The following is a 13,375-nucleotide window of genomic DNA, read 5'->3' on the forward strand; positions in this document are numbered from 1 at the left end:
ATTGGGACGAAAAACCCCAACTTCAAGTATATGCTGATGGGATCTGAGCTGTCGGTGACGGACCAGGAGAGGGATCTTGGGGTTGTGGTGGACAGCTCGTTGAAAGTGTTGACTCAATGTGCGGCAGCTGTGAAAAAGGCAAATTCCATGCTAGGAATCATTAGAAAGGGGATTGATAACAAAACGGCTAACATTATAATGCCCTTATAGAAAACTATGGTGCGAACACACTGCGTACAATTCTGGTCACCACATCTTAAAAAGGACATTGTTGAACTGGAGAAGGTACAGAAGAGAGCAACCAAGATGATCAGGGCCCTAGAGCACCTTTCTTATGAGGCAAGACTACAAAACCTGGGGCTTTTTAGTTTAGAAAAAAGACGACTGCGGGGAGACATGATAGAGGTCTATAAAATCATGCATGGCGTGGAGAAAGTGGAGAGAGATTCTTTTCCCTCTCACACAACACTAGAACCAGGGGTCAATCCATGAAATTGATTGCCAGGAGGTCTAGGACCAACAAACGGAAGTACTTTTTCACACAACGCGTGATCTACTTGTGGAATTCTCTGCCACGAGATGTGGTGACAGCCAACAACCTGGATGGCTTTAAGAGGGGTTTGGATGACTTCATGGAGGAGAGGTCTATCAATGGCTACTATTCAGAGGGCTGTGGGCCACCTCCAGCCTCGGGGGCGGGGTGCCTCTGAGTACCAGTTGCGGGGGAGTAATGGCAGGAGAGAGGGCACGCCCTCAACTCCTGTCTGAGGCTTCCAGCGGCATCCGGTGGGCCACTGTGCGTAACAGGATGCTGGACTAGGTGGGCCTTGGGCCTGATCCAGCAGGGCTGTTCTTATGTTCTTATGAGGACAAGTCTATCAATCACTTCTAGTCTGAGGGCTATAGGGCACCTCCAGCCTAAGAGGCAAGATACTTCCAAATACTTGTTGCAGGGGAGCAACAGCAGGAGAGAGGGCTTGCCCTCAGCTCTTGTCTGCAGGCTTCCCAGAGGAATCTCGTGGATTACTGTGTGAAACAAGATGCTGGACTAGATGGGCCTTGGGCCTGATCCAGCACGGCTGTTTTTATGTAATCAGAACAAGAAGTTCACTGATGTTTTGGACATTTGGATCCAAGGGAGAGATAGCTGTACATATAGCAACACTGAATTAGCATCAGCACTGTCACATTCCCGATAGCTGTACCTCTTTTCAAGTGCATGCATTTCCTATATATCTATAGAAGTATTTTTATAATTTAAAAAGTATTTTTGATAACAGAAATATTCATTTTGTAATCAAAGTTGTCTCAAATTTCTGCCCCAAATTAATGAATCATATGCTTACATTTTTACAAGTCATTAATTCTAGGTGCCATAAATTCCATCAGCTCACCCTAAAAGTGAGCTGATGGAATTCATGGCACCTAGAATTAATGAGTCAAACAACTAACTGTGAGACAATCACTCATGAGAAACAAATTACATTTTTAGGAGTGCTAGTGAACTATAAACTTCTCAAGGGAAAACAAATCACTCCTACCGCAGCTTAATACCATAAGCTAAGAATAATTCATGAACTTTGTTTGTTAGCTGCCCCATAACAAGTTGTTCTCTGGGTGGCTCACATCACAACATTAAAACATCCAATTAAAATTCATAACACATCAAATCACAATACACACACACAAAACAAACTCCCCAAAACCCAATACAAAACAATTTAGAAACCTTTTAAAAATCAATTTTATAAAGCCTGAGTGAACAGAAAGGTCTTCACCTGGCACCTAAAAGAACAAAGTGATGGTGCCAGGTGAATCTCACTGGGGAAGCTGTTCTATAAATGGGGTATAACCACTAAAAAGGCCCTCTCCCTAGTAGCCACCCGCCTCACCACATTTGGCAGGGGTACTCTGAACAGGGCCTCTGAAAAAGATCTTAAAATCCAAGTTGGGACATATGGAGCAAGGCACTCTCCCAGGTGACCCATTCCCAAGACATTTAGGGCTTTAAAGGTTAAAACCAGCACTTTGAATTGAGCTTAGAAATGGACTGGGAGCCAGTGCAACTGACAAAGCACTGGCGTGATATGATCAAAGCGCCCAGTCCCAGTTAATAATCTTGCAGTCCTATTTTGTACCAACTGCAGTTTCCGGACCATTTTCAAAGGCAGCCCTACATACAACGCACTGCAGGAATCTAAGCAAGAGGTTACCAGATCATGAGTAATTGTGACCAGGCTATCTCTATCCAGGTAAGGTTGCAGTTGGTGTATCAGCTGAAGCCGATAAAAGGCACTCTGAGCCACAGAGGCCACTTGAGTCTCTAGCGACAGTGTTGTCTCGATGAGCACCCCCAGACTGCAAAACTAGTCCTTCAGAGGGAAAGCAACTCCATCTAGAACAGGCTGAACATCATTCACCTGGGCAGAGGAATCACCAACCAACAGTAGTTCTGTCTTTGCTGGACTGAGTCTCAACTTGTTCACCCTCATCCAGTCCGTTACTGTATCCAGGCACTGATTCAGGACAGTCATCACCTCACCTGTATCTTGATGAAAAAGAGAGCTATAGTGGAGTGTTATTTGCATACTGATGACGCCTCAGGCCAAATCTCTGGATGATATCTCCCAGTGGTTCATGTAGATGTTAAACAGCATAGGGGAAAGAATGGAACCTGCAGAACCCCAAAGCACAACTGAAAAGAGATTGAGCACTAATTCCACAGCACCACCTTTTGGAAATGGGCCTCAAGATAGGAGCAGAACCACCTCCAAGCAGTGCCTCCCCACACCCAATTCGACCAGCCTATCCAAAAGGATACCATGGTATCAATGTCTCTGTGGTATCATTTTATTCTGAAGCAGAATTTTAAATATCTAGGCAATGACATTAGAAAGTTAACTGTATCCAATTGCAAATTTCATAAAGGCTTGCAAAACCAGCTTCTCTCATGGTTGATTTTGTGCTATGGCTTTAAAGGGAAAAAAAAGGGAGAAATACCACAAGAGGTACTAAGAGGTTTTTTTCAGCAACAGCTGCATTTTGGGGCCATTATTCATGCGGAGTCTGCTACAACTTAGTTTTGTCTTTTGAACTAGCAATGAATCAGTAGACTAATTGACATATCTCCCTCTGGTTTGAGGACACTGGAAATAATTTCTATGTGTTGTCAAGTGCAGTCACCAAAAACTTCTCCAAGTAAATAAATAAAGGTCTGGAAACCCTTCTGATTATTCTTTATAATATCAAAAAATTACTTGTAGAACTCCAGCTATTGATTTTTCTTAAAATTTATTTTTGTTATCAAAGACAATGTCCAGAAACAGTACTAAAGAATCAGTTCATGGCATTGTTTTACAAAAGTTCCTACCAGACAATTATTTTCTTGTATGTACTCCTCATTAATGATGACATGAAGTAACCAATGGAATTGCTAACAAAACTCCTGTAAAGAAAGTTCTAGTCTGATTTTTTAATCTGTTGGTTGGAGCGTGTTCAGTGATCATAACAACATCAGTTAAAGTCAAGAAAACTCTTGCCCGTAAATAGAACTAGGCATGGCTCTTCTAAAAGGTCACTGGATCTTCCAAAGAGAGGCACCATGTTTTAAATTCTGCACATACCAAAAATGCTTATGTCACTCAAATTACACAATGCAGCAGTGTTAAAAGTCTCGTTATAGTTTATTAATGGCAAAGAATTGAGCACAAAGCTCATATATGATTCATGGGAGGGACATATCCTCAGAGACAAACTGTATAAAACAACAGATGCCCTGTTGCACATGTACCAGTGTGCATGTGTGCAAGTGCATATAACAAAAATCCAAACAATGGCCCATCCAATCATTCCAAGCTGTGTATCCAGTTTGAATGATAAAAGGCTTTCATTTTAACTGTTTGTTAAAATGGAAAATCTCATCCCATAGAAGCCAGTTGGTATGGTTGGTTGACAGAACTTCAAAGTGAGAGTTGCTTCAAGTTGTCTTACTTGTCTTTATTTGTCAGCCTCTGGATATGTAGGGTATTTGACTGTCTCAATTTTCTCCTTTACTTTGTAGGAGGGGTATAAACCTGTTTTTCCTAATTTTCTATTGATGCCCTTCGAGTAACCATTCCAGTGGTTTCCAGCAACACCGATGATATCCTCAGGCTCCATTGGAATTTCATCAGCAGTCCGAGGATGGTGAGCATAAATGGCAATCTGGTTGTGGGCGTTTTGTCCCCCAAAATAATAGATATCATCTAAAGAGTGAAAATATGCTGATGCATCTGGATGCAACGTCTGCATGATTTCATAGGCAACTCGACAAACCTAGATGGAAAAGAAAAAAAGCAGCAATTCACAAACAGTAGTTTTTGGCACATCCTATCAGTCACACTTGCTTCAGAAATGCTTAAGTACACAGTATTTCCTACTATTCTTATAGCAAACAAATAATAAAAAACTGGTAACAGAATGCCATTCTTTTGACCCTTTTATTACATTTTAAATAAGCCTAAATGTGGTTGCTAAGAGTCAACACCAACTTGATGGCACTTAATCAATCAATCAAATCTTTATACATTTCTAAGGGCTAAGGAAAAGCCCTACATTTAAGGAAATTCTGTTTGTTGTAGAAAGTGGTTGAAGAATTTTGCTGGTTTTAATCATTAGAAAAACATCTTTCCCCACATAATTTGTTGTTTAAAACACTGCTGTACCGAGTAAGCTTTATCCATCTAAATTTGTTAGCATGAATGTATGTCCTGCAGATTGTAATTATGCCTTCTAGCCATTATGAATACCTTCAAATATTACAACCTGGTCTTCTCCCATTTTGGTTGCAGCAATGCAACCAAATGATCAGGTCATGGCCATTTAAACTATCGGGGTTCAGTAATGTAGTGACAAATCCAGATCTGTCCTACTTGCTTTCAATAACCCCTTCATCACCATCCCGTAATAGTGATATGCTAATGCTAGGAGAAAAACAGCTCAGACAGCTCTTGGGCCAGAAGTACAAAAATATGTTGGTTGCCCAACCTCCACCTCCATATTCCCCCAAAGTTTCTTTTTTTGTGGTACAGCCATATTGCACAAAAGCTTCCTCTATGGCAGAGATGTTAGCTTGCATCAATGCTGCACCAGGTCATGTGTGTAAAGATTAAACACTATAAACATTAAACACTGTTTTAACACCCCCACCCAAAACAGCACACAGAACTATATGCAAGACTGTAGTTTTGTAAGTTTCCTCCACCTAGATGTATCAATATTTGTATTTATTTATTTAAAATATGTATATTCCAACTCTTGGTCCCCAAAGTGACTTACAAAACATCAGTTAACACACAACCACCAATAAAACAATTAACACACTAAGAGTGCAACCACATATTCTCTCTCTCTCTCTCTCTCTCTCTCACACACACACACACACGAACGAAAGAGGAATTGCATCAACCTAACACCTGGCAGAATAAAAAGTTTTGACTAAATTTAAAAAACTACTAAAGAAAGATATCCACCAGTGAGGAGTACAACCCTCTTTAGAACCAGAGACAGGAACAGTGTGGTATCAGGCCCAAGGCTTTGGATAACTGGAGACGATTAAAGTGACTAATAATCTCATGACCTTCAGAGCAATGTGTAAAATCTCTTGGTTTTCAGAGTTGCCTCTAACTGATTAAAATGAATATGAATAAAAACAAAGGCTAAAACAGAGTAGCAGTAGAAAAGAAGTTAAAAAAATGAATAGCATACAACTCCCAGTGAAAGCTGGAAAGAAAAATTAGGTCCAGTGAAAGCTGGAAAGAAAAATTAGGTCAATTGATATTTTTTATTTCATTTTTATACTTTGGAAAGAGGTCAAGAATGGTGGTGAATGCTGTAATAAAAAACAGAAGAGTAATACATAAACAAAATAAATTCAGATCTAGAGTGATCAAATATTTATCTGCTTTAATACACCTAAAACACAGTCATTTATCAAGAGTCGATTTTTACACATTCCTTCCTTGATAATTCATCTTTCTTGTAACAAACCAGCAATCACTTATAATGTTTGCTCTGAAATAAGGAAATCTTAGAATACAACTTAATTTTATTTTTAATGCACACATGGGTTCCTAAGAAAATGAACATTATTTTTGCTGCTACTGAAAATGAAGTATATCCTTTCATTAAGAATAAGTGCAACCTTATCGAAACATTGCTGTAAACAAAACAGAGCTATTCAGCTTTTCTTGTTTGATATTACATTCTCATTTCTTTAATATGAGAACTATTTAAATTCCATGTAGATTATTTTAATTTATTACATTTCTAAATGTATTTCTACTAAAATATAACCAAAGCAATTAAACCTATACAAGAGCAAAAATCCTTGAAAAAAGAATACACAGTTTACGAAGAATATATTTTCCCCCCTTGAAAAAAGTGCCTAAAATAGAAATTCTTTCCCTCGAAGTCTCAAGACATGGAACATAATCCACTACCTCCATGCGAGTAGGGTGGGATGGGCTGCCTGTGAGAACATAGCCTGTGTATGCCCTCCCCACGCCACTGTTTAAACAGAATCATGTTGTTCCCCAAAGAATCCTTGGCACTGGCAATCATGTGGCTCACTGCCAAGGAGGCCAGACAGAAGGGCTATGGGGTGGAGACTGCCTTGGTCAGCCTGATGGATGATCTCCAATTGGGAACTGACAGAGGAAATGTGACTCTGTTGGTCCTTTTGGATCTCTCAGCGGTTTTTGATACTATTGACTATAATATCCTTCTGGAACATCTAAGGGGATAGGGAGTGGGAGGCACTGCTTTGCAGTGGTTCAGCTCCTACCTCACAGGCAGATTCAAGATGGTGTCTCTTGGAGACTGTTCTTCAAAATCTGAACTTTCGTATGGTGTCCCTCAGGGCTCCGTATTGTCTCCGATGTTATTTAACATCTACATGAAACCGCTGGGAGAGATCATTAGGGGATGATCTCTCCCCCAGAAGGAACAGGTACACTGTCTGTTCCAGGTTGAGGCGGTGGCCAGAAGTGTTTTTTATCAGCTCTGGCTGATATGCCAGCTGTGTCCGTTTCTTGAGATGAACGACCTCAAACAGTGGTACAGCTGCTGGTAACCTCTAGGCTGGATTACTGCAATGCACTCTATGTGGGGCTGCCTTTGTACGTAGTCTGGAAACTGCAGTTGGTTCAGAATGCAGCAGCCAGGCTGGTCTCTGGGTCATCAGGAGAGACCATATTACTCCTGTGTTGAAGGAATTGCACTGGCCACTAACACGCTTCCGGGCAAAATACAAAGTGCTGGTCATTACCTATAAATCCCTAAACAGCTTAGGCCCTGGGTATTTAAGAGAATGTCTTCTTCGCCTTGAGCCCCACCACCTGCTAAGATCTGGAGAGGTTCGCCTGTGGATGCCGCCAACTCATCTGGCGGCTACTCGAGAACAGGCTTTCTTTGTTGCAGCCCATGCACTTTGGAATGCGCTCCCTGTGGAAAATAAGAGCCTCCCCATTTCTGGCAACTTTTAAAAAGGCACTGAAGACATTTATTCACCCAGGCTTTTAATTAGATTTATAGTTTTACATAATTTTAATACTGGGTTTTAAATGTTTTAAATGATTTTAATTGTTAATTGATTTAATGTTTTAAATAGTTTTAATTGTAAACCAGAGATGCAAGTTTTGGGCAATATAGAAATATTTTAAATAAAATTTGCTCCTAAGTGGACTGCTCTCTTTTGCCATAAGAGTTAATAGCAGCTCTTCATTATCACTGGGGAATAGAAAAGGATGCACTCAGGGATACTACTGAGGGAGGGACTAAACCTGTCTCTGGTTTCTTTTACGGTGAGAAAGGGCTACAGGGTGGAAGCCTTAAGAAGTTTACCTCCCCACAAATGATCCTCATGGGGAGTCTGGGTGTGGGGATCATGTGCCCAGACATGCAGCTGCCTCCTCAGACAGCGTGGAGATCGGGGTACTGGGAGGCATTGCCCCGCCCCCTGGAACCCCCATAATGCACAGCGCAAACAGCCTTTTTGTGAAAGGCAGGTTTTGCCTCATAGATTGTGTCCTAGATGTATTTTGTTTCACAAAATTCAGCTGGAACCATCAAGAGCTAAGGCAGTTCTACCTGCATAGGAAAGTGCCAGGTGAAGATGAATTAAGCTGCTCTGCTGGTTTTAACAACCTTTATTGGTTTTATTTTTTAGTGCGGTTTTTAATTTTTGTAAGCCACTCTGAAACCTGGACTGAGAATAGGGTAACAAATAAGATTATTTTTTTAAAAAAATTAGTATGATGTTAGAGCATGATGGAATCTTGAGCTTTGGAGAGTACAGCTTAATAAAGTTTTTATATTTTGGATGTTTGAAAATTAAAGCCCTAACTACTTAACTGACAACAGTGATTGCCAACTCAAACATATAGTTTTTTGGCATTGCATCTGGAAGAGGTGTTCAGGTGGTCTTCCAGGAGTCACTGTAGATTCTAGACATCGACTTTTTAAATTTTACTATTCACAATAAATCACCCACCTGCATTAAAAAGCAGCACATCATTCTCTGCACCAGCAATAGCCTGACATAGAACATATTACAACAGTCTTGCCCTTGAAGGAATGAACTCATAAATGGTTACCAGGTCAGCATACAAAAGAATCATGGCCTTCTACCAGCAGGAGGTAGTAAAAAATGCTGGGATACCACTACTAATGGAAATTTCAGTCAACAGATCACAAGTACTCAAGACCAAACTTAAATGAAGAGAGGTGAAACCTCAAGGTGGTTCTCAACATAAAAACTATGAAAAAATATCAAAGATTACAATGTCCAAGAAAATCTTGAAATGTCATGAGATATGAATTGCATTCTTAATCAACAGTATTATTACTACACTAGCCGACTCCACACAGAGCATCTGTGTGCTCTTTGGGGCCGGCGGTTACCTCTCCTCCCCCACTTCTGCCCCAGTTTCTGCTTCCAGGCCCAGCCACCTCTCCTCCCCACAGCCACTTCTGCCCCCCCCCCGCCACTTTCCTTCCCTACTCTTGGGCCTTGCCTCCATGGCCCAGCCAGGCCCACCACCTCTGGCCTCCATGGCTGGGCCGCGGCGGTGGCAACCAATCCTCCTGGGTGCGCCTCAGCCAATCAGGCGTGTCCGCCACCCAGCCAATCAGCTGGGCTCTGGGACGCACATTCCAAGGCACACGCAGGATATAATAGATAGTTACAACTTTCAGGAAATAAATGCTGTAGCAACAATAACAAGGCATATATACTAGGCCTGTGCACGACCACAAATGTTGGATTGGATTAGAATCTGATCCAAAACCACAGATATTGGTTTGAGGTCCTTTGGACCCTTCAGAATACAGTTTTCATTTTCAGTATTGTATTTCCTTTCAGAAATCCAATAATTTTTGGTAAAAAATTCCCCATAGATGTCTATGGGGAATTTTTTTTAAGTGGCAAAAAATGTCTGGACAGGGAGCTCTGAAATTTGGCACACATATAGTGGAGGATGGTGGGGCTCTATGTATTTAATTCCAATTAAATTGGTGCATACTTTAATTTTTAATTAAAAATTCTTTTAAGTAACCCAGGAATTGTACTTATGTGAGAGAACTGCGGCAAAAAGTGATGTAACATCCAAGAAATATGGGAGAAGTGATGTAACATCTGAGAATCTACCACTTTATTCTTAAACTGGTAAGTAAATAATCACCTAAAGAAATAAATGCACAGGCAGGCACATGGCAGAAGATGGCTTCTTCCCAGCCGTGATTTGGGGGGTGGGGTAGGGGAATGCAAACTCCATTTTGTATTTCTGCTACCATCTTGATGTTTAACCAAAATTCATGAAACTATATTGGATAATTCTGGTCCGATATAGGCTTCCCTATCTCAGATATCTTCTGAAATGGCTGATATCAGGCCATTTTCAAAATCCGATATTAAAAAATGCACAGGCCTAATGTGTACACAACAAAAAGCTGCCTGGGTACCTAAATTAATGACTAAGTAACATTTTCAGAATAAAAGTGGTCCTTTAATACATTTCTGCCTATGAAAACCTATGAAAAGGTTTTCAACCTCCTTTTCAACCTATGAAAAGGAGAAATTACTAGTTTGGTTGGAATTAAAAGATCACACAGGTTGGGCACACACTGAAAAGAAGTCCCAGGATAAGACAAAGAACAAGGAGCTCAGAGGGTGAGAAGGTTGCAAAACAGACAGAGAAATAAAGAGTCCCCCAAAAAGAGAGAAGATAGAAAATTCAGTTTGAGAAAAGGGTCTGTGGAGACAATCAATTAAGACAAGGAGGCTGTACTCACACACAGCCTAATCCAGGCTAGGGATGCCCAGCCTGGGTTAGGCTGTGCTTAAGAACTGCCAGGATTGGGCCCGATCCTGGCAGGACAGCGATGCCTAGCCCGGCTTTTAAGCCCAGGTGTTTGCCTAGGTTAAGGGAGTGAGTGCTCCCTTACCCCCAGCTACCTGCTTGTATGCAAGCATGGGCTGCTCCCAGTCTGGTCGCAACAGAGATTGGTGCCTAGAGTGCCTTTCTCTTGGGGGAATCCCCCAAAGCAGCATGCATGTCGCACAATGTATTGTGGGCTTCACAGAGGCCAGAATGATGAGTCCCAGTCTCAGATCCATCCTATACAGAGCACGGCTGATTGTGTGGGAACACACTCTGTGCTCCCACCAGCTAAACAATGATTGTCTGGGGGAAAGGAAAGATTTGGGAAGCCTTCCCCATGCCCACCCGGTAGGTTGTGTGAATGGCCCCAAGCAATGACTAATCAGAGAAAGAGAGAGCTGGAAACACTGTACTTAAGTTCAGGGGTGGGGCTAAGTTCTATGAGAAGGAGAGAGGAGTGTTGTGAAGACAGATCATGTGAGCGGTTAGCTAAAGGAAGAGTAACAGAAAATCCAGAACCCAAAGAAACAATGTAGTGGAGATATGAAGCTGAAAAGAGAAGCCAAGAAACAAGTAGGACCAAGGCAAAACTATTGGTACTAGAGAAAGAAGGGGCTGTGCACTATTGGCAGGCAAGCAATGGAAGTTTGCAGGCCTAGGAACAGCAGGCCAGGGAGTCAGTGGGAGACAGGGTTGCTAGGTCTGAGGACCCTGACAGGGAAATTCTGCCAGCTGCAGCATTTACCGCCATTGCAGAACTGTGACCTGGCAACCTAAAGGAGGCAATGAGCCCCATCCCCACCCCCCAAAGAACCAGGCAGCAAAGGGAGTGAATTTTACATATTGATTTACACTTACCAGCTTTTAGTGTATCAGGCTGAAGATGCACAATATAAAAATGGAGCTTACAGCACATTCAGAAGAGTACCACTTTCATAATGGACTCTGAGGCAATCGGTCTACTGCTACTGCTTCCTCCTCCTTGGACTGGGGAAAGCTGAGGCACATGACAGAGGCACTTTAGTAGCTTTTTCCAGCGGAAGGCATAGCAGGTGGCCGGAGTGGACAGAACGAGACAGTAGCAGCAGTTGTGAACAAGAAGCAGGGAGAGGCAGGACTGCAGGACCAATGGACAGTTACTTTGTGAAGGTGTGCTCATAGTGTAGCTGAAGAACATGCTGCAAGCTCTATTTTCATATTATACCTGTCTTCAGTCTTAAATGCACTGCAGGCAAAATTCCATTTCATACTTTCATACTCTACAATAATTGGTAAGTATAGGAAAATGCTGAAAGGCATCATCTTGTACTGCGTGGGAGATGGCAATGGTAAACCCCTCCCGTATTCTACCAAAGAAAATCACATGGCTATGTGGTCGCCAGGAGTCGACACCGACTTGAAGGGACAACTTTATCTTTTTACATCAGTATTTCCATTCTGTTAAGCAATGTAGCACATGGACTATTGACAAGCTTGCATAAGAAGTTTATTTGCCTATAACATGGCAGTGGACTAATACAGAGGCATATGTTGTCCCCTGGTGCTACAGACTATGATGGCTACCAAGTAATTGCTTGATTTAACAGTTGTGGTGACATATGAAGAACTGCAACACAAAACTTGGGAGCTGAAAGTAATATTTTCTTCCAATATTGCCACAGCAATTCCAACTTTCACATGATTGTAGACCGTATTTCTAATTCCTGCTATGCCAGAGATAGCAGAAAAAACCTAAAAGGCATTATTTTCATTCTATTCCTCAATAATTACTAGGGCAATTGAACTAGAATGCTTGATTATCTGTACTGAGAAGCTTTTCTGCTATTTATTGTCTGAAGTGAACTATCACCTCAGAATAATGAAGGCTGTTGTCAAAATTAAATTTTCTCATGGCAAATACTACTAGTGATATTCCCTGTGCAATGCTGTTATTCTAAAGAAACACTAAAATATCACAAGCAATCTTTGTAAACTGTTTAAAAACTATTTATCACTGCCATTTGGAAGCTAAAGTAAATTGCCCTCAAGAAAGAGTTCAGCACAATATACATAGACTGATACAGGTAGATTTATTATAGGAACATAAGAATTGCCCTGCTGGATCATACCAAGATCCATATAATCCAGTTATTGGCTTCCAGCAGCGGCCGTCAAGATGCCACAGAAGTTCAAAAGCAGTGGACAAGAGAGAATCATCCCCTAATGTTTGCCCCTAGTATCTAGTATTCAGAGAGACCCCACTGATTATGAATGATCCATGGATATTTGTGGATATTTTTAAGGCCATTTCCACATCTTGAGGCAATGCTTTATACCCAGAAATACTTCCTTTTGTTTCTCCTAAATCTATAGCTAATCAATTCCACTAGATGACCTCAAGTTCTAATATATTTTGACAAAATTGATTTCTCTGCTCTTTCTACACTGTTCATAATTAGTCTTTTCCCTGTCTCAGTCATCATGCACTAAATAATGAAATTATAGTCCTATAAACCTTTCTTCATAGGGAAGATGCTCAGATGCCCAATCATTTTTCTTAGCTTTTCTGTATCACTAGGTGTGAAGGAATGCCTCCTTCCCATTATGTTTTATGGTTTGTTTTTCTTCAGTTTATTCTGTGTCCCCTCCAGGCTCAGCAGGGGTTAAAAGGTAGCAACCTCTAACAGTAAAAGTTGTCTGCTGCAGAGTTTTAGGAACATAGGAAGAACATAGGAAGCTGCCATATACTGAGTCAGACCACTGGTCTATCTAGCTTAGTACTGTCTACACAGACAGGCAGCGGCTTCTCCAAGGTTGCCGGCAGGAATCTCTCTCAGCCCTATCTTGGAGATGCCAGAGAGGGAACTTGGAACCTTCTGCTCTTCCCAGAGTGGCTCCATCCCCTGAGGGGAATATCTTCCAGTGCTCACACTTCTAGTCTCCCATTCATATGCAACCATGGATATGGTTTGGAGGGA

The 13,375-nt window shown here is 41.5% G+C and overlaps 1 protein-coding gene across 3 annotated transcripts in view; it reads right to left on the reverse strand.

Annotated features, from left to right (window-relative positions):
• Positions 1-2,836: 2,836 nt before the first annotated feature.
• FUT8 (fucosyltransferase 8) overlaps positions 2,837-13,375 on the reverse strand; it is a 200,367-nt gene continuing 189,828 nt past the window's right edge. For all 3 annotated transcript variants that reach the window (XM_053257103.1, XM_053257109.1, XM_053257117.1), the window contains one exon: positions 2,837-4,314. In XM_053257103.1, the coding sequence (XP_053113078.1) occupies positions 3,997-4,314 (318 nt within the window). In that variant the 3' untranslated portion in view covers positions 2,837-3,996. The remainder of the gene's footprint in view (positions 4,315-13,375) is intronic.

Source organism: Hemicordylus capensis, chromosome 1, assembly GCF_027244095.1.
Source record: "Hemicordylus capensis ecotype Gifberg chromosome 1, rHemCap1.1.pri, whole genome shotgun sequence".
Taxonomy (NCBI): domain Eukaryota; kingdom Metazoa; phylum Chordata; class Lepidosauria; order Squamata; family Cordylidae; genus Hemicordylus; species Hemicordylus capensis.